General features: G+C 37.3%; 2 protein-coding genes across 2 annotated transcripts; one reads left to right on the top strand and one right to left on the bottom strand.

The window, feature by feature from the left end:
* Positions 1-2,443: 2,443 nt before the first annotated feature.
* On the top strand, positions 2,444-3,677 carry LOC113336733. The gene is made up of 4 exons (XM_026582403.1): positions 2,444-2,549; positions 2,789-3,105; positions 3,188-3,501; positions 3,581-3,677. The coding sequence occupies exons 2-4, from the start codon at positions 3,012-3,014 to the stop codon at positions 3,632-3,634; spliced, it is 462 nt and encodes a 153-aa protein (XP_026438188.1). The 5' UTR covers positions 2,444-2,549; positions 2,789-3,011; the 3' UTR covers positions 3,635-3,677.
* Positions 3,678-12,690: 9,013 nt separating this feature from the next.
* LOC113336958 (V-type proton ATPase subunit e1) lies at positions 12,691-17,797 on the bottom strand. The gene is made up of 4 exons (XM_026582676.1): positions 17,697-17,797; positions 17,410-17,608; positions 13,927-13,974; positions 12,691-13,097 (listed from the first exon to the last, which is right to left on the bottom strand). The coding sequence occupies exons 2-4, from the start codon at positions 17,505-17,507 to the stop codon at positions 13,034-13,036; spliced, it is 210 nt and encodes a 69-aa protein (XP_026438461.1). The 5' UTR covers positions 17,508-17,608; positions 17,697-17,797; the 3' UTR covers positions 12,691-13,033.
* Positions 17,798-21,632: the final 3,835 nt, after the last annotated feature.

Genomic DNA, 21,632 nt, shown 5'->3' with positions numbered 1-21,632 from the left:
TCTCGAGCAAATCTTAGAGAAGATAGTACTCAATACGTTAGAACAAGTAAGATTAGAATACACAACTACAGAGAAAATAGTTGGATTTGGCTTCACGAATCCCAAATGAAGTCTTCAATTCGTTAACCTATGATGGTTTTGGAAAAATCTAGGTTAAAGGAGTATCGACTCTAGTCGCAACTAGGACACAGAAAAGTGTCGGGATTGGGTTTTCTAGTTGCTAGAGTTTTCCCTTATGTAGTCTTTCAAATCAGGGTTTGCTTTCAATCAAAGCTAAGTTAGCGTAGAAAAAAAAGCATTCAATATTCACTGTTAGATGAAATCTTGATTTAAGATTCAAGCTAAGTTTGCTTAAAACCAAAGCAATATCTCTCAACCGTTAGATGGTCTTAGCTTGTTACACACAAATGAAATATGCCTTCATTTAGATATGGTTAACCGTACCTAAACGTGTGTATTGAGTTGGCTCCACAATAGTTAACCGAAGTTAGCCATATGAGCACTTTTGTCTTAACCACATTCATATAACACTTCTAGATCAAATATGATAGATCAATCAATCATGAGAGATAATCGAATGAATTTAATTGTGTTACCAATAGAGTTGTTCAATTGTTCACTATCTCATAAAAATATATGAACCAATTGAAACAAAATCGGATTGATTTGTAATCATACAAAGTACTTCCATATTTCTAAGTACCCTTCAATGCCAACTACCACTATACATATGTATTAAAGGTTAAAAATGTACATTCAACCAATATTTACATATTTACAGAAAGTCATTGTTTTAAAAATAGACCAAGAAATTACAAAACTTAATATCTTCCAAAATACACGCTGGATTTTTGTAAAATTTATATATTTGAAAAGCTCTTTGAATTATCTACATAACGAGTACAAATAAGAGTATTAAATATCTATTTTACGGAAAAAAAATTATTGATATCAATTTTGGTGTTGTTAAAAGAACCAAATTCAAGTACGTGCATCGTACATGGGGTATCACTAATGCTCTATAGATTAAAGACTTGTTAAAGACTAGTAGCGCATTTGGATACAAATCAGCTTCTAATTTCTATTTCTCCAGAAATAGAAGTTAGAAGCCAAATTATTTTGTTTCTTGAAGTCGTTTCATCAAACTGACTTTTTGTTTTTTGATTTATACAAGTCAAAAAGTAATTTCTAAATGTGCGTCCAAACACGCCGTAGAGATTTCAATGACATATCAGCTATCGGTCTACCTTGCGGACGGAGTTTGATTTGCTATCTGTCACGTATCTCCTACCTACCTCTTCATTTTCTGTTATTTCGACAGTGAAAGAAAGATTATTTATTATCAAAAGGCGAATAATGTTGACCAAGCTACCTCTTTAAAGATAGCAAGGAAAATCAATAAGATAGGTTTTGGTGTGATATGCGTGTTTTAAAATTCAGCCATTGGATTGCAGGAAGAATCAATACACTATTTGGTGTATGTAGTTTTCAATTCAGCTGTTGGTTTGCAACGTCCACTTTTAACTACAAAACCAATGACCTAATCGCCGAGTAGATAATTCGGACAAAAGAATCGAACTTGCCGCTAAATTGATACCCCTTATTAACAATGTTGCCATCAGAAACGCATCTAACTCGTACAAAAGCTGAACACCCTACTAGTCTTGGTGGTGGAGGGCGCGACCCACGCTTGAAATGTCTGAGAATCGGTCTTTAGAATTGACGCTCGCAAAGTTCTCTCTGCAGAGCAATATCCACTGATGGCGGTTTCCTTCTAACCTTCCATCTTGTATTGTGGACCTTCTGCCTAGTCTGGTCGAGGATTGTCTTTGTTGCTTCTTACTTCCATACTAAAAATATTAAGTAAAGAATAGACGGACCTTGGTCAAACATGTTGGTCATCAGTCCGTGTCAGGTATGAGTAGATTATTTTGTCGACACTTTTGACATTTTCGTTATCCCCTGCGCAAGGACACTGACAATAGCATAGAAATACATTTTCTGGTATGTGTATATGTAGAGAAAGATCATCAAACATCTTCAAAAGCACGGGAGATTCAGTTCTTTATATACTTGTTTGCTTAAATTGGTAATTGTCATCATAATGATGAACCTAATTCATGTTAAATTTCCTGGCATTTATATTCCATCCAAATATTTTTGTACTAACTTTTCTGTCCATACGCACATTTTCTTTTGTCTGATTCCCTTGAATGGAATTGATCAGGTTATAGCGATATTAATTAAGATGTGGGCGACAGTAGCAGCACAACCAGATTTAGTTGAAATCGTAATCGATGGCGAACTTCTTACGTCAAGCAATTACAGGACTTGGAAACTGCATATGCGAAGGAACTTGAAAAGGCAAGGTCTGTGGGGTTTTCTGGGGAAATCTTCAGTAACTGATTGCCATAAAGACAAGAAAGCTCTTGAAGTTATAAAGATGTCATGTCAACCTTATATGAAAGCTCACATTTTATACGCAGAGAACGCTACAGAAGCTTGGGAGTGGTTAGCAGAATCTGCATCTTCACCTACAGAGGACAAAGGTCAGATCAATTTCAAAAAATTTGTTTTAGTTATCCTAGTGAATTTATATGAAGTTTTCACATGTTATGCGAGTGATCTGACTCTATATATGCACCCTGACGTTAACCGGATGCACACTCCTCCGCTCATGATTTGAGGAATTTGTACCGAACGAAAGCATGAGGGGAGGAGTGTGCACCAAAATTAGAAAGAGAATCATGTAAAAGTAACGTGCACCTTTTGTTTGGATACTGAACAGAGAGACATGATAAAATGGTAGCAGAAGCAGCAAAGGCAAAGGAAAATTTGAATGGTGTTATGAAAGCCGATCTAACTGGAAATAATTACAAAAATTGGAAATTCTATGTGGAAAATTTGTTAGCAAGTAAATATCTTTGGAATGTGGTGGTAGGAATAGATAACTTCCGAACGCGTGATTACAAGGAGAAAAACCGTCATGCTGAACGGATTATAATGGAGTCATGTGGAAAAGAAATGCACCTTACATTCACGGCCCATGTGATGCCAAGAAAGCTTGGGAGAAGTTAGCAGAGGCTGTTTCCGCAGAAGCGAAAGGTATGTCAAGCCAAACCCATAGGATTTAATCACTATCTCTCTCTTACCGTTCTTTATTCATAAATTTGTGCACCTCATATAGGCAACTACATAAAGTACTCTCGACTACTCCATGCTGTCCAAAGATATGGATTCAGGGAGAAGCATATCGACCGAAATGGTAGATACTGGGGAAGTGCATGCGAATATTTCAAAGAGTTCTCAGAAGCAGTGGTTGCTGAAATTACAGAATATGGATCTACAGCTCTTCATGTGGCCGTTATGTTAGGTAGAGTTGACTTTGTGAAAGAGCTACTAGAACTGATGACTCCCGAACAACTAGAAATAAAGACACGACAAGGCAATGCCTTATCAGTTGCAGCGGGAGGCAATAACTTGGAAATTGTCAAGATGTTGGTAAAAAAGAATCCTAACTTGTTAGCAATTCAAGACCAACACGGCCATATCCCACTTGTTATATCTGTCATTAATGCAGGCGAAGATATGGTACACTATCTTTACTCCGTCACACCAAAGAAACTGTACCTAAAGCATGATAAATGTATGGCTACTCTTCTTATAGCTGCGTTGAGGGATGAGTTATATGGTAAGAACTACAGAGAATCCTAACAGTACCGTACGTAATTTACTTAACTGTATTTGATCAATTAATTCAGTTTATATCTATAACTAACTCAAATACATATCCGTCGTCGAACTCTACAGATATTGTTTTGGAAATACTAGGTGAATCTGGTTTTATAAGACATGGCTTAAATGATTGTGGAGGGACTCTTTTGAGTGTATTGTCTGGAAGACCATCCGCCTTCCAAAGTGGAAATCAATTTGGATATTTACATCGATATCAAAGTTTACTATATCGACTAGGTTAGTAAATCAGTATCTGATCATGGGCATATCTAATTAATTTACAATGGATAACCTCGTCAATTTCTCCTTCATTTTGGTCTCATTGCAGCTGGAACTCAACGGCATGGACCAGTGTTGACAGCTCTTAAAACGATAGGTAACTAAACTCTTTTAACCTTAACATGACACACTGCGTGGGAAATCACAAAAAATACTACTATAGTGTTACAGGACAGCATGCATCATTAATCGTCTAACCCGAATTTTAATCAGTTTATGGGAATATTGGTTTTTCTGGAAAATCTAAGATACGTGTTTGTTGAGTTTTGTTTGTTTCGATCAGTTGAGCAAAGAAGTAGGTAGTAAGTTGTTGGTTTTTAGTTTATGGTGGTTGCTTTGACGGTAGTTTGGATATCACTGTAAGAGTTTTAGTTAGGTACATGTAAGTTGTAACAATTGTGTGTTAATGTGACAGTTCCAGGGGTGAAAAAACCTCTTGACGATAAGGTGAAGCATTATCGAGTCCTCCAAATAGTCAACACGGTTAGTCTGTTGCTGACGGACTTGAGTCCCCGTGAACTCCACAAAATAGGAGCCTATGAAACTATTCAAAAGGCAACCACCCATGGGATTGTCGAGCTATTTGACAGACTTGCTGCTTCCAATCCTTCTCTGCTACAATCCAGAGATGAACTTGGAAGAAGTTTAATCCAAAATACTATAATTTTTCGCCAACAACGCATCTTTCAGTACATATCCCAAATGGGTCAAATGTACCAGAGTATTACTTCTCTAGATTTATCTGATAACAACGTCTTACATTGTGCTGGATTTTGGGTACCATCAACGAAGCTTGATAGGGTCCCTGGTGCAGCTCTCCAGATGCAAAGGGAATTACAGTGGTTCCAGGTAAATTAAATAAAGTGATTCAGTATAACACATGCAATTCTTATTGAGACAGTGTTGTTGTGGAACAACATCTAGACTAGTCACAAACAAAGAGTGAGGTCCTAAACATGGTAGCATTATCTACCTATTATAAAAGAACAAAAATACTAGTTGGAGTGGACTGCCAAAAAAACTCCTGTAGTGGTCTAACAGGGTTTATCGTCGCCACCCTTAATAGTTAATTCATTGATGCTTACAGTTTTGGAATGATATCAACAATCAATCTTGCCTTGTTTCTATTTACGTAAATTACTTAATCTATAAAGTTATGTACATCTCTTTTTGATTAGACGCCATACATGTACAGGAGGTAGAGAGAGTGGTGCACCCAAGGTATAGAGAGATGAACAACAAAGATGGTTTAAAACCTAGAGATTTGTTCGAACAAGAACATAAAAAGTTGAAGGAAAAAGGAGCAACCTGGATGAAAGATACGTCACAAGCATGTATGCTTGTTAACACAACGTGACTTAACCCTCAAGTTAACTCAACCTGTATATTTGGAAGTCTCTGTATATTAGGGAATTGTGTTTATTTGGGAAAGATAGTATATTAACCCTCAAGTTAGTTATGCATATATATGCATTGAGTCTCTGTATATTCTGAATATATTGAAATCAATTGAAACTGTCTTGTTTAACCTCGTCACCTTGTCTCTCTTCTCTTTAGTTAAAACCTAGTAGTTAACCCTTTAACCTAGGAGTTCTATCTTGGTATCAGTAGGTTAGTCGATCCTATTTTAGTCATGACAGAATCATCAACCACATCTTCTACAGCCTCTTCTACAGTTTCTGCTATAATCAACTCTACCTTGTCTTCCCTGCATTCCTCTACGATGTCTTCCTTTCAGTTCTCTCAGCCACATCACATGATCACCGTACCGTAAAGCTAGACAACACCAATTACTCCCTGTGGCGTGCTCAATTTCTTCCTTACCTTCAGGGACATGACTTGGATGGTTATGTCACCGGTGCAACCCCATGCCCTACAGAAACTCTTACTGCTGATCTCCCAAATCCTGCCTATCTTTCCTGGAGAAAACAGGATAAACTCTTAGTTAGTTGGCTGTTTTCTTCTCTTACCCCGGCTACTTTTCGTCATGTCCATCGATTAACAACGTCTAAAGAAATCTGGTCATCTCTGGAATCTCTTTATGGCTCTAAATCTGATGCTCAAGTTCATCATCTTCACTGTGAACTGCGAGCATTACGTAAAGGTTCTCAAACTATGCGTCAGTACATAGACCGTGCTCGTGATCTTGTGGATAGCTTGGCAGCAGCAGATACCATTGTCACAGACAAAGAGTTTCGTCATTGTCTCTTAGCTGGCTTGGACATTACCTATGATGCTATTGTCACATCATTAACCACCACGATGAGTTCGTTGTCTGTTGAAGATTTTCTCACTTTTCTCCTGACATTTGAACTACGTATTGATCAACAGACAAAGCTTTCCAACTCTCAACCAGTTGCTAATCTCGCTGCCCAGAATCGACAATCTTCGTATCATTCTTCTTCATCATCTGGATCATCTTCAGCACCCAACTCTCAGTTCTCTTCTTTTCGCTCTATTGGTAACAACAGAAATCAAAATCACCATGGGCCTGGTTCATCTCAGACTGCTCGTTTTCAGAATCAACGTGGGCCTGCTTCACCTGACAATCAACGTGGGCCTATGACCTCTGATTCTTCTTATCCTCGTTGTCAACTTTGTGGGCGTAAAAATCATGAAGCCCAAGACTGCTGGAATCGTTATGACAAGAGTTTTCGACCACCTAAGCGTCAACCACCATCCTCTTCACCTCGGGCTTATGCTGCTTATGGACCTGGGTTTTCATCATCACCTTCTTGGACGCCTGATAGTGGTGCTACAGATCACATTACCAATGATTTCTCTCGTCTTCAATTTCCTACTGAGTATACTGGCCCTGATCAAATTCAGATGGGTAATGGTTCTTCTATACCAATCTCTAATGTTGGTTCCTCAATTTTAGGGACTCCCAACCGTAAGTTGCAGCTTCGTAATGTTCTCTTTACACCCAAAATCTCTCATAATCTCTTATCTGTTTCTCGTTTCACTACTGATAACAATGTCTTATTTGAATTTCATCCAAATTTTTGTCTTGTGAAGGATCGATGTACCGGGAAGGTTCTTCTTCGCGGCATTAGGAAGGGTGGTCTCTATCAACTTGATGTTTCATCTCCAATTCCTCAGGCTTACATAGGAGAACGTGCTAGTTTACAAGCCTGGCATGCTAGAATGGGTCATCCAATGATGCGCACAGTTCGCAAAGTTATTTCTCAGTTTTCTCTTCCAGTTTCAAATCAAACTATCAGTTTTTGTTCTTTTTGTCATGAGCATAGAAGTCAGAAATTACCTTTTCAATCCAGTACAACAGTTTATTTGAATCCATTAGATTTAATTCTCTCCGATGTATGGGGACCCTCTCATGTTTTATCTAATGAAGGATATAAATATTATATTATATTCATTGATGCGTATAGTCGTTTTACTTGGATGTTTCCTATGTCTCAAAAATCTGATGTTTTCTCTATATTTTTCTTATTTCAAAAGCATGTTGAAAATCTTTTTGGTCGAAAGATAAAAATATTTCAATCTGATAATGCTGCTGAATATCGCAAACTCACTCCACATCTTCAAGAACTTGGAATTTTTCATCGTTTTTCATGTCCACATACTTCTGAACAAAATGGTTTGGTTGAACATCGTCATCGTCATATTCGTGAAACTGGTCTTACTATTCTTAACATGGCCTCTGTGCCGTCTTCCTATTGGTATGACTCCTTTTACACTGCCTGTTATTTGATGAATCGTGTCCCTTCGACTTCTGTTAATAATTCTTCTCCATATGAAGCTCTTTTTGGTATTTCACCTGATTACACTTCTCTTCGTGTATTTGGATGTCTATGTTATCCTCACTTGCGTCCGTATAGGTCTCATAAGATGGATGCTTTGTCTTCTCCATGTGTTTTTATTGGCTATAGCCCCTCTCATAAGGGTTATAAGTGTCTTCATATTCCTACGGGTCGAATATACATCAGTCGACATGTTGTTTTTGATGAGACTACCTTTCCCTTTGCATCCGCGTCGTCACCTTCGCCGTCGTCGACTCCTTCACAGGTAATTCTTCCCTTGTCTGCTCTTCATAATTTTGTGCCATCGTCAGTGCCTATTAATCATCAGCCGCCAGTCTCCAATCATCAGCCGCCAGTCTCCAATCATCAGCCGTCAAATTCTGTTTCCAATCATCAGCCGCCAAACCCTGTCTCCAATCATCAACCGCCAAACTCTGTCTCCAATCATCAGCCGTCTGTCTCTGTCTCCAATCATCAGCTGTCACCTGCTGTTACTTCTCAGCCGACAGCATCCTTCTCTAATCATCCGCTGCCGGTTTCTGTCTCTCATTCTCAGTCGTCACCTGCTGTTACTCTTCCGCTGTCGCCAACACCTGATGTTGTCGATTCATTGTCTCCTGTTCCTGATTCGTCCGACTCTCAGTTATTGTTGTCGTCTTCTTCTGCTGCTCAATCTGTAACTTCAACAGATGCTTCCCCCGTTACACACCCGATGACTACAAGAGCTAGAGACGGTATTTTCAAACCAAATTCACGATATGCTCTCATCTGTGATTCCGTTCTTGAACCGTCTTGTATTTCTCAAGATCATAAGGACCCTGACTGGCGTACATCCTCCGACGATGAGGTCAATGCATTACTTCGAAATGGTACTTGGTCCTTAGTCCCGTATCATCCTTCTATGAATGTTATTGGTTGTAAGTGGGTTTTTCGAATCAAGCGTAATCCAGATGGTACCATTGCACGTCGTAAGTCTCGCCTAGTTGCCAAAGGATACAATCAACAAGAAGGAATTGATTACTCTGAAACGTTTAGTCCGGTTGTTAAACCATGCACTATACGTATTATTCTTACATTGGCTTTATCCTCCAATTGGCCCATTCATCAACTTGATGTGCAGAATGCTTTTCTTCATGGAGAACTTCAAGAGGAAGTCTATATGAAACAACCTCCAGGTTATGTTGATTCTCGTTTTCCTACACATGTTTGCAAATTACATCGTTCTCTTTATGGACTTAAACAGGCTCCTCGTGCGTGGTATCACAGACTTAGAAATTTTTTGTTGCAAATTGGTTTTGTCACTTCCAAGTGTGATTCGTCCTTGTTTATTCATACTGGGACTCATGGTGTGATCTATTTGTTGGTGTATGTGGATGATATCATTGTCACTGGCTCTAGTACTACAGGTATTTCCTCTATTCTCTCTCGTTTGCAGCAAGAATTTGCAATCAAAGATCTTGGTCAATTATCCTATTTTCTTGGGATTGAGGCAATTCGTACTTCTTCGGGGCTCTTTCTCTCGCAACATCGTTATGCTCAAGATCTTCTTATTCGAGTAAAAATGGATGGTGTTAAACCAATTACTACTCCGCTAAGCACTTCTGGTAATGTTTCCTCTGATCGTAGCACTTTATTAACAGATGCTACTGAATATCGTAGCATTGTTGGAGCTTTGCAATATTTAACTTTTACTCGTCCGGATCTTGCGTTTGCTGTCAATAAGGTTTGTCAATTTATGCATGCTCCTACAGAGTTTCACTGGGGATTAGTTAAACGTATTCTTCGTTACCTCAAGCATACAAGTACGTTTGGTATACTCCTTAAGCCATCCCCTTCTCTACAATTATCTTTCAGTGCATATACTGATTCTGATTGGGCTGGTTCTCTTGATGATCGTCGTTCTACAAGTGGATATTGTGTTTATTTGGGTGGTAACATTATTTCTTGGAGTGCTCATAAACAAAAGACTGTTTCTCGTTCTAGTACTGAAGCTGAATATCGAGGACTTGCTAATGCTACTGCCGAAATTATGTGGATTCAGTCGCTTATTTCTGAGCTTCGTATATCCACACGCTCTCCTCCCATATTATGGTGTGATAATCTTGGTGCAACTTATCTCACAGTTAATCATATATTTCATGCTCGGACAAAACATATAGAAATTGATTATCACTTTGTTCGTGATCAAGTAGCTTCCAAGCTTCTTGATGTCCGTTTTATATCCTCTAAAGATCAAATTGCGGACATATTCACCAAACCACTTTCTAGTGATCGGTTTTCTCTGATAAGGTTCAAGCTTACGGTTCAAGATAACCCGTTACGCTTGCGGGAGGGTGTTAACACAACGTGACTTAACCCTCAAGTTAACTCAACCTGTATATTTGGAAGTCTCTGTATATTAGGGAATTGTGTTTATTTGGGAAAGATAGTATCTTAACCCTCAAGTTAGTTATGCATATATATGCATTGAGTCTCTGTATATTCTGAATATATTGAAATCAATTGAAACTGTCTTGTTTAACCTCGTCACCTTGTCTCTCTTCTCTTTAGTTAAAACCTAGTAGTTAACCCTTTAACCTAGGAGTTCTATCTATGCTTGTCACAACTCTGATTGCCACGATTATGTTTGCAGCAGCATTTACAGTCCCCAGTGGCAACGATCAAATTACTGGACACCCAATATTTTTGAAGTATGTAGCTTTTAAAGTCTTTATAATTTCAGACGCAATTTCTCTCTTTTCTGCATGCACGTCGATGGTGATATTTTTCTCATTATTAACGGGGCGTTATGCACCGGAAGATTTCTTGGAATCTTTGCCCAGGAGGTTAATGCTCGGTCTGTTATCATTGTTTATCTCTATAACAACCATGATAGTTGCTTTTGCAGCAACTCTTATTATTATTCTCCGGGGAGAAATATCTTGGGCTTACATGCCGGTGTGTGTGTTAGCTGGCATTCCAGTTTTTTTATTCAGTGTGTCACAATGTCGTCTGTTTTTCAATGTATTCAAGTTTACCTATCGCGGTATCTTCCGTAGAAGAGATATTTATTCCAAGAACCACCGAGATCGCCAAGGTTTTTGGTATTGGCATTAATTGTGGTTAATTTCACTTATTGTTGTAACCATTTTCAATATGTAAACAACTATGCCATTTTTGTCACTCGTGCTTTTGAATTCTTTGTTGATGGTTTTGTGATAATCATCAGCCTACTGATTTTTCATGAGTTTGGTTAGTCGTCTGAATATGTAAGTCATAAGTTTGGCTAGTGTGAGTGAAACTTTTGACTACGACAACATTGGGAAACTATTTTTTAGAAATCTTGGATAGGCTTATCTTCTTTCTTGTGTTTAGAAGTCTTTAGCTAAGAGGGCCTGTTTATCTTTCTGTTGTGGGTGCATTTCCTTGATGCTCGTTTGTATTTTCTCTCCTCTTAATATATTTCTTCTTTGCCGAGCAAATTAGAAAGTAGGTTACTGAGCATAAGCTACCAAATAACGTCACTGCAACAACCAATCCAAAGACTGCTTTAGAGGGTGCTTATTTTTGCCTACATGTTGTTCCAGGGTAGGTTCTATTATCCCCCTTCTCACCGGTTTCTCTATGTGAACCCACGGTGCTGTTGGTACGCTAGCATGCCAGCTTTTCTAGATGCAGTTGAGTTCATCTTTGCTTTAGGACATAAAGCTAATGAAGAAATTGTCCAAGGTTGTTGACAACTTTCCACCAGATTTGACTACTATAGTGCACATTGATGCGGCAAACGATTTGTTTTACTTAAATTGGGAAGTAAGGCATGGTCTTCATGTTAAATTGTATACCCCGTTTTTGAATAACATAGAAAGGGAAAGAAGGAACACGTGAACGAACGCAATCCCAATTCTAAAAGGATCGATGGTTTCATTAATATGCGAAGTTCCAACTTCATGATGGACAAAATTCAAACCAACAATCAAATGAAAAAACAAAGGCAAATGAAAATAGTAGATATAAACACAAAACCAAGAGGAAGACAACACTATCACAAGTTCATTTTTTTTTCTTTTGTTTCATTTTCTTGAGCAACTACATTTGCAGCGAGCCATGCATTTATTGTAATCCGAAAGACGTGGTTTCCCACTGTAACAATCGCACTCTTTCGTGCACTTTGCTTGTGATTTTCCACCCCAAAGACATTTGGCCATGCATCGAAGAATAGGTGTACATGCTGGGCATCCATACTTGAACTGATCGAGAATGCAGTCTTTACATCCATTGTTAGGTTTACTTGTAGAGCAACTCAAACTAGGCGTAACAACAAATGACTGCACCAACAATAATACTACAGCAGCTACAATGACCAACTCATGGAACTGTTTCCTTCCTTCTTCCATTTTCTTCTCCTGTTCTCACAAGATCTTTTTTGTGTAGGTAAAACTCCTCATTTTTTCCTTATTTATAGACCATCTCTGATGTATTTAATGTTCACCGCTGGATTATTAATAACTGTTGTTTTCAATGACCTTTCTTCTGTTTTATCTGTCACCACACTATCTTGGTTATCTTCTCAATGCTCTGCTCATCTTAATGGACTCATTAAGGCACTCAATCTAGAGAGCCTTCACTTCTCCACTATATCGATTTTCATAAATATGTTTCCCATACCAACCTGGGTGGTGATATTACCGAAGGACAGGGACAAAAAAGCTGGCACATGTCACTGCAACCACTCAACCTGTGTATTGGTGCTGAATGCGGTGATCTAAGAAGCTCATATTTGCAGACTTGTCAAAGGTTCATAAAAATCTGGGTCAAGTTCTTTTCAAACCAAAAGCACTTGTGAAATCCACAAGTCTTGGTAAACTCTTCAGGCATGGATCTATACCAAAATATTTAGATGCAGTATAGAAGCAAAATAATAAACAACAAAATGTAGTAGAAAGACAGAAAATTACGCATAGAAGCCACGATTTACACTCCATTTATTTCAATGAAACTCTGGAGTTTATGTTCTAGTAAAAGTACATATACTTATCAGGTTTTTATTCTAGCCAAATGGAGAACAGGAACGAAAATAATAAGAGATCAATTTGAGAAATAGATTCTTACAAGAAACATACAACAGATAAGTCATGTTCTGAGAAAGATAAATAAATATGAATCGTCTCACTGTTGGTCCAAAATAATAATATGTTTTCCAGCAAATCAGCCATCATACACAATGTCGACCTACCAAAGAGGTACAAGTTTCAGCTACATCTCTTGCATGGAGCATCTCACTCTTCACTGAGAATCGGAACGATTAATGGATTCAGCTGTGCAAGATACACGATTGCCCACCTGATGATGCAAGATCAGAAATGTTAAAATACTAACCAGTCATACAACATGAATTAGGCTCATATCCTCAATTCAATCACATTAATGGAAGCTCTAAAAATTGAGCCGAAGTTGAGATACACCAGAGATCAGAAAGTAAGCAAGTTGGCCAAGCTGTTATAGAGCTGTTTTATCACAACTAAATATATTCAAGTTATAGGCTCTACCTACACATACCCACAGGAAAAACAAAAATTGGCTCGATCTACACACATCCTCTATATGCGCAAATCCTCTAGAACACCATAAAATAACTTGTGCATATCATCCAAACTATCTCAATGATGCAGTAACTAACTTTCATTATAACAACCACTTGGAAATATAAGTAATTAATAAAGCACCTTTCTCCTAACTGTGATTGAGGTTACTCGAATGTCAAAAGTGATATTAGCACATACTCGTATGTATTGCATCATATAAATACTTCTTCTACTAAAGCTGCGGACTGCAGTCACAGTTCGAAATCCAGGATTGCTGATCAGACTCAAAATGAAAGTAACTATAGTGTGGTACACATTCAGCCTAAGGGTTGTTCTGGTTCTGCTATAGGTGATGGTGATATCAAAGGCGCATGAGTAACGTATGCATGAAAATAGTCAAAAAACATTAGGGTCATTCTGGTTCTGCTATAGATGATGGTGATATCAAAGGTGCATGAGTAACATATACATTAGAAAAATAGGTGTGTTACGCAGGAGCTAATTTGCAGAGAAACTAATTTGGGAGAAAATAGATGAAAAATTTACAATTGACAGAAAACAATTAAGTGAAGCATCTAGAAACTTACATCATCCAGCAACAAACCGTTGCTGTGATAACCAATGTAAGGTGGAATCTGCATCGGAAAAGGAAACGTGTTAGTCCAAATAAAACCAATGCATGTATTTGCAATCTATCATGCACCTGGAAACATATTAAGAAGAAAAACGCATGTGATAAACATTTAATCAACAGAATCTTTAATCTAAAGCTTATGAATCATCAAATAACGCGTAGATACACAACAGAATCAATTGGCACACCAATCTAGTTTAACAATCATATCCAGTAGATCAGGTGGAAGAACAAAAAGGTTTTGAAAACAAACACATATAAATTTTTACCATAGGAACACTGACCAAGATGTTACCCTGAGAGAGAGCATTCATCATATAATAGTATGTTCATCAACATGTTGATAATGTGGCCAACTAAATAAACAAAATAACAAACGGAACTACCACGTGGCGTTAAACCAACTACAGACATATTGATAAAATTTGGTGTATTCAAGACAAGGGAAGTCTATGTATCGAATCATAATCAGCAAGTTCAATGCCCTTCAGCAAATAAAGCTTTTGGACTCAGTTTCCAAAATAATCCAATAAGGTGAAATCCCCTGGAATTTGTATACCTTTAAAAGTAAACATGACAAGCCATAAACTAGGCACTTCAAAAATATGACAAAGGTGTGCGAATCAAAATTCCTAAAGCCTTTCTGTTGAACATAACCTCAAATCCAAAACAAAATAGTTCAGCATTTCTTGTTCACAAGACATGACATGTTAACGTTATTTTATTTGTATATAATTCAAATAATACAATGAAACGTACCAAAAGTAAATTTTTCTTCCTTGAAGAATATAACCTTCCAAACAAATCCTACGAAACGTGTTAGGTAAACTTAAGGTTAAAATCTACACCAAGATATTCACTAGATGTCGAGCACATAACCCAAATGTAGATATCTATGTCTTTCCTTTTAGTTGACCAAAACCAAGCAAGAAATTTACCGAATGCAACCTATAATTGAAAGATTTTTTTTAATTAATTTAGTGCTTAGGAGGAACATCCTAGCATGTTAGATACCACGGTAAAGATGAGGCCATCAGAGGACCTGCCTTGCTTCTTTTCGCAATAAACTCATTCCATTAATCAAATTATGGTCTTCGACATTATAGGGAAACTAAAAAAAAAAAATTTAGGGCTTTCATTTGTTGTAGGCAAGCTCGACACTGAATAACACACTTCAACCTCAACAAATCCAGATGAGGAGTGAATCTGAGATGAGCAGTGAAGAACATCAACTGCAGGTTTAGATGTATGTTTAGGACAGGGGTTCATGTGGAATTCTGGGTTTTATTGAGATGAACAAGAATTGTGAGAGGAGATGGATGAGAAAGAGGAAGGGAAGATTCACACGAGTTGAGATCGAAGGGTTTCAAATCGGTTGCAGTCAACAACAAGATGAAGTACAGATGCTGCTGCTGCTGTTGTTGTTACTGAAGACTAGGGTTTCATTAAAGTACAGATCCAAGGTTTGACTGAGATTCCAAAGGTGATTATCAGATGGGTATCAGAATGGTGATTCAAGGGTTATGTGCTGCAGTTGGAGCTGACATATGAACTGATGGCTGAACTGAAACTACAGGTTGTTGGCCTAAATTGTGCATAGGGGTCACAGTTCAGGAAATCAAGCAATTGCAGCTGGTGGATTGGTACCGCAGGTGAAGATAACATGGGAATGGTTTGCAGTTCAGTATTGTGAAGCTTGAGACAGTCAAGGTGTTGAGTCAGTGAATAGCAGTCATGGGTGTACAAGGAAAGATTGGAGCTGCAGTTCAAGTTGTTGGTGGTATTGAATATGAATGATACTGCAGGTGGAATTGTTGGTGCTAATGTTGCAGTTATGAACTGAATTGCAGTTGGAGCTGCTGTTGTTGCTGGTGCTCGGACACTGAGAATGTATGAACTGCAGCTGAACTGAAGCAATGATGATATTATTGATGTTTTGCGAAGGAACTGGTATTGGTAGAATGGTTTACAGGGAATTACTTTGCAGGCAAAAGTGCAGCTGCAGTTGCAGAGGGGGATAGCTGTTATGGGTAATGGCTGCAGTTATCAGTGTTGGTGCTGGGTAATTGTGTTACAGGGAAGCTGATATGAAGTGATTGTTTGTGTGGTTGTATGGCTTTGCTGTGTGCTAGTGATGTTGTTTATAAGGTCAAGAAGATGGGAATGAATGAACTGAAATGTGTTGGTACTTGGCTTGACAGAGAAGAGAAGAAATTGTTAGATGAATGTACAGGTTTACAGGGTTCTGGTGACACTGCAATATAGAGTTGAGCTGGTAGAAGCAATTGAAAGAAGAGAATGAGAAGAATTACACACACTTCAACCTCAACAAATAATGTAAAGTGGTAAATACAGAAGATAAGTGCCTGGAAAAAATTCCTAGGTAATCCGAGCTATAACGATCTCTTTGCCAGTTGGTTTACGTAACTAACAGATTCTAACTCTCTGTCACAACTTTTTCCCACTTAATCTTTAGGGATTCCACATAAGCATATACATAGGAATAACCATAGGATTTAAGCATATACATATGAGCAATCAACAGTTACAAGATAATTAGCATTCAAGTTATATACAGACTAGATATTTAGATACGGCTTTGAGGCTTCTGATGTGATTGCATAAGCCAAATCTATGAACTACGGTTTAATCGACTTATTTTTCAGTGCAACTCCATGTTCAGAATAGTATAAATGATTTATATGACTGGATCTTATAATCTCCTTTTGATTAAGGCATAATTTACTGAAGCTGCCATCCCAGCCTCAACTTACAAGTAGATGAGCCAAAATCATCTTCAATTTCAGATATAGTAGCTTACATAACAGCTTAGAACGTTTCTACTCCTTATAAAGTATGTGTGTTCGTGTACGCAAACTTGCCACAAGACTCTAAATAGGGATCTTGTGGAGATGAGGTCAAAACTAAAATGTGAACATTATGTGCATCATTTACTACTTGATGGCAAGATAGCCTGTGTGTGAATACATCCATCCCTACTCTTCGGCTTAGGCTATCTTGTGGATCCACAATGCTGGGGTCTTTACTAAATGCTACTAACAAGGGTGAGATGATTGATCACACATTAGAACATCTTCATGATGCATCCATGAAGTATCTTCACACTTTTATCAGTATTGTTATCAAGTTACTAAAACATACTTGGTTTATTTAGTAAGAATACTTGATTACTGAAAACAGGAACACCAATTGAAAAACTAAAATGACTCTTACTGAAACAAGATTGATTATCATCCCATGTTAACACGGTATACATTCCAATTAATAAACATAACAATTTTCCCTATATTCCTAAAACCCGATCAAGTAAAAGAAATTAAATAGGACTATCAAGTTATTCAACGAGCCCAGCTACTTATATTTTAACTAGGAAAATCACATCTGAACTCGTAAAACAGAAAGACAGAAAACTCACAGATTTGTAGATGGTCCTCTGTTACAGCAAATTCTAGCAAAAAGAGATGCAATAACACCAACAGCGATGAAGATTAGGGTTGTTATTAAGAAACCCATTGCTGATTTGATCACACTGTACCCAAGGAAATCAAATTCTTCTGCGTAAAGTAAACACGATCTATCTACGTATCACTTCAAACCAAATTCAACGCCCGGATCTACAAATGTAATAAAAAAGAATTAAAATTTTGTTTCGGAATTCAAGATTTGAACCCTAATTCACAATTTGGAACGAAAAAATCTCACCCTAGAGAGAAAAATATGTGAACTAATCTCAGGCGATCTGCTCCGGGAATTTGAAGCTTTTACTTTGTGTGTTGGATATCAAAACTTGTTTCTATGGGGGTGTCCCCAGTCTTCTCCGTATTATTGTATATCTAGTGCTCAACCCATTCCGTGCCGTGCCGTGCCGTTCCGTAACGGCACGTGACGGGTGGTACATTTTATACGAGACCTCCGGTTAACCTGAATTCTTTTTTCTTTTTTTGAAAGAAAAAAATTATATCATAAGAAAAAGGACCAAGCCAAGAATTACAAATACAACAGAGAAGAGACTGCAGTTTACATCCGACTGACAAGTGAAAAACTAACGCTATCACAAAGCTTGAAACAACTAACAAAAAACAACCCTTGAAAACACTCAGTTCGTCTCGCAAATGCGTCGAAACCAAGCTTAAAGCTACTGCAGAGACTGAAATTAATGTCAAATCATCCCTTCAATACTAAACAAGTAACCTGCATCTCAGAATCATCATAGATTTCAAGACTGCATTACATTTCCACTGCAAAAAACTTCCACAAACCATTGCAGATAAGAGGTCAACAGAAACATGAAGATTCACTTGCAAAACATTTCCACGCAAGTTACATATGCATCACGGATTCCCAGTTGTGGAGAATTTGAGAATTGTCAATGAATTTGAAAGTATTTGCTTCACCACAGCAATTGTCTGTTTTATATGGATCAATAACTCATACACAGACTTTGACCTGCCACCAAAGACACTGCTATTTCTCTCCTCCCAGATATTCCAAATGATGGCGTAGCGAAGAATACTCCACACCTCTTGTCGTCTGCCTTGTAATATAACTCCAAGCTTTAAAAAGCTGTAAAACCGTTGCTGGAATAGGCCAGGACATATGGAATGCCTTTATGAAGAAATCCCATAGTTTGAAAGTAGTACTACAGTGCAAGAAAAGATGGTTTGCATTCTCATCTTCCATATCTATAATATAAAGCAAAATGATTTGTTTGGTGTTAGTGACAGAATATTTGGTTCAACAATGAAAAGACGAGAATGACCCTCCACGTTTTTCCTTCCCGCTGAAATTCCCGTAAATATTAACAAATCCAGTGGCAAATACAATCTCTGTTGGTGTTTTCACTTGGGGAAAACAGATCTCCTTCAATCGTAAAAACACAAATCTCTTTCGATCTTCTTCGACAATTTTCCTTCAATTCTCCAGCAACACCATGACCGAAAAATGTCATCACCACCACCGTTACCAGCAACACCATCACCACCACTTCCTTACTCTTTTCTTCTTCTTCTTCTCTAATTCAAATTGTTGTTTTCTTTTTAGTTTTGTGCCGGAATCTAACTGTAACAACAACTGTTCTCAATTCTCCCTGCGATTTTTCTTCTCCATTGATTTTCACCTTTTTCTTTTATTTGCCTTGATTCGATATTATTCTTCAATTTCATCCCCAAATTGAGATACTGATTCGTTTCAGTTGAATAGTAAAGATAAATGAGTGAAATTAAGAAGAGTTTAAGAGTTGGGAAGTTCGGTTTGCACTACGTTTGAATTTCAATAATATCAAGTTGAGATTTGGTGAAGTTTTATGCCGAGAAAAACAGGTAATGGAAGACCCTGTTGCTGCCTTTAATCATTGATGAATGGATGTACGAATGTTTAGAGTCTTGGTGTGATTAGGAAGGATGAAGGCTGGGTTTTTGCCGAATTCGTTTTATGCAGGGAGGAATTGATTAGTGTGGTCTCAATAGCTCAACCAGTATGCAAGTCGCAAATCGCACCATAGTTGTTTGCCAAAAAGGTTGAACCAAATACCATTTTCCATGGTTCTATGGGCGTGTTGGAGGATTATTAGTGAGACATGAAACTTTCGATACAAGTTTGAGATTGTGTTTCGAGTTCCGGTATGAGTCTTTTTTTTCTTTGGTTCTATTTTACCTAGCGTTTTTAGGGGCCACTCAAAAGAAATTAGGGGCCACTTTTTTATTCCCATCCATTGAAGGAGGTTAAGGGATGTCTTAAAAATAAAAATTGTCTATATTGTCCTTCACCTTTATACTAAATCTAAACCTATATCCTTTATTTTCATAATCATATCATTCCACTTCTTCTTCTCTTTTCCACCCATTGAAATTTTTTTCCATCATTTTAATTTTGATTGAAAATAAAGATCATCGATCAAACAAATGTTATGATTGATTGTTTAAAATTAAAACCCAAAATTCATTAACCTTAAAGTTGAAACTTAGAACATCAAAAAAAAAGGAGTTCAACAAACAAAACGAATAGATGATAGTAGTTGTGATTCAAAATTAGGATTTGATTACTTGAAATCAAAAATTTGATCCGAAAATTTTCTTGGATTTACAGTAGCAGAAACATAATCGGTAGATAACTATCTGTTTTACCTACCGATTATGGTTGATGTTCTTGGATTTACACTAGCAGAAACATAATCGGTAGATAATAATCTACTTTACCTACCGATTATGGTTGATGTTCTTCGTTTCATAAGAACATCAACCATAATCGGTAGGTAAATTGATCGATATCTACCGATTATTCTTGATTCTAAAAATTAAATTTCTCTGTACAAAAAGTTACGCACAATCGATAGATAATGAACACCATTAACTACCGATTGTGAAAGTAGAAAATTTTGAAACTTTTGTTAAGTTTTGAAAATTTGAATTTGAGGCCATGAACACAATCGGCAGATAATAAGCATCACTTATTAAACAATTCACTTCTGATTATGGTAGTACTAAAATTCGAAAATTTAGTATATTCGGAGGTTAAAGTAACACACTTTACTACCGATTATGGTAGTACCAAAGTTCGAAAATTTTAGGATTTTGGCAAAATCATATTTTGGGGCCAATATACATTCGGAAGTCAAATTTACTACTGATTATGGTAGTACTAATATTCGAAAATTGAATATATTCGGAGGTTAAAGTAACACACTTTACTACCGATTATGGTAGTACCAAAATTCGCAAATTTTAAGATTTTGCAAAATCACATTTTGGGGCCAATATACATTCGGAAATCAAATTTACTACCGATTATGGTAGTACTAATATTCGAAAATTGAGTATATTTGGAGGTTAAAGTAACACACTTTACTACCGATTATGGTAGTACCAAAGTTCGAAAATTTTAGGATTTTGGCAAAATCTCATTTTGGGGACAATATACATTCGGAAGTCAAATTTACTACCGATTATGGTAGTACTAAGATTCAAAAAATGAATATATTCGGAGGCTAAAGTAACACAATTTACTACCGATTATGGTTGTACCAAAGTTCGAAAATTTAAGGATTTTGGAAAAATATCATTTTGGGGCAAATATACATTCGGAAGTTAAAGTAACACACTTTACTACCGATTATGGTTGTACCAAAGTCGAAAATTAAAGGATTTTGGAAAAATCTCATTTTGGGACCAATATACATTCGGAAGTTAAAGTAACACACTTTACTACCGATTATGGTTGTACCAAAGTTCGAAAAAGCAAAAAAAAAAATCCCTCAAATTTTTTTATCACCCGAATCCTGCTCAAACTACCGAATATCGAAGGGTAATTTTGTCATTACGAAATATGGGAGATAAGGGGTGAACACAATTTAGGATTGGGTGACCTTTTTTGTTTTATTATTGGCCTCCAATTCTTTTTGAGTGGCCCCTAAAAACGCTAGGCTATTTTAGTTTTCATTTTCTTGATAGACGCCTTATTTTTTGTTTTGTTGTAGTGGAAATTGATTTTTCGGTGCGAGGTATTCGAAGGAGTTCAAGTCATGAACTATGGGGTTCAAAGTCAGTTAAATTTTAATATGGATGCATCCATCACCGCCACCAGCACCAGCGACACTTCCATCACCATCGCCACACATAAAAATACGTCGTCAAACTTACAGAA

Source organism: Papaver somniferum, unplaced genomic scaffold, assembly GCF_003573695.1.
Source record: "Papaver somniferum cultivar HN1 unplaced genomic scaffold, ASM357369v1 unplaced-scaffold_154, whole genome shotgun sequence".
NCBI classification, from domain to species: domain Eukaryota; kingdom Viridiplantae; phylum Streptophyta; class Magnoliopsida; order Ranunculales; family Papaveraceae; genus Papaver; species Papaver somniferum.
The sequence above is the reverse complement of the archived record's forward strand: the minus strand, read 5'-3'. Positions and strand labels throughout refer to the sequence as shown.

What these genes read in the sequence shown, in the direction of transcription:
- LOC113336733 (XM_026582403.1), top strand. Translation starts at nt 3,012, where the DNA reads ATGTGGAAAAGAAATGCACCTTACATTCACGGCCCATGTGATGCCAAG. An exon ending in TGTTTCCGCAGAAGCGAAAG is followed by an intron (nt 3,106 to 3,187) that starts GTATGTCAAGCC and finishes CACCTCATATAG; the next exon opens with GCAACTACATAAAGTACTCT. An exon ending in TGGAAATTGTCAAGATGTTG is followed by an intron (nt 3,502 to 3,580) that starts GTAAAAAAGAAT and finishes TCATTAATGCAG; the next exon opens with GCGAAGATATGGTACACTAT.
- LOC113336958 (XM_026582676.1), bottom strand. Translation starts at nt 17,507, where the DNA reads ATGGGTTTCTTAATAACAACCCTAATCTTCATCGCTGTTGGTGTTATT. An exon ending in AGAGGACCATCTACAAATCT is followed by an intron (nt 13,975 to 17,409) that starts GTGAGTTTTCTG and finishes TTTCCGATGCAG; the next exon opens with ATTCCACCTTACATTGGTTA. An exon ending in ACGGTTTGTTGCTGGATGAT is followed by an intron (nt 13,098 to 13,926) that starts GTAAGTTTCTAG and finishes TTGCATCATCAG; the next exon opens with GTGGGCAATCGTGTATCTTG.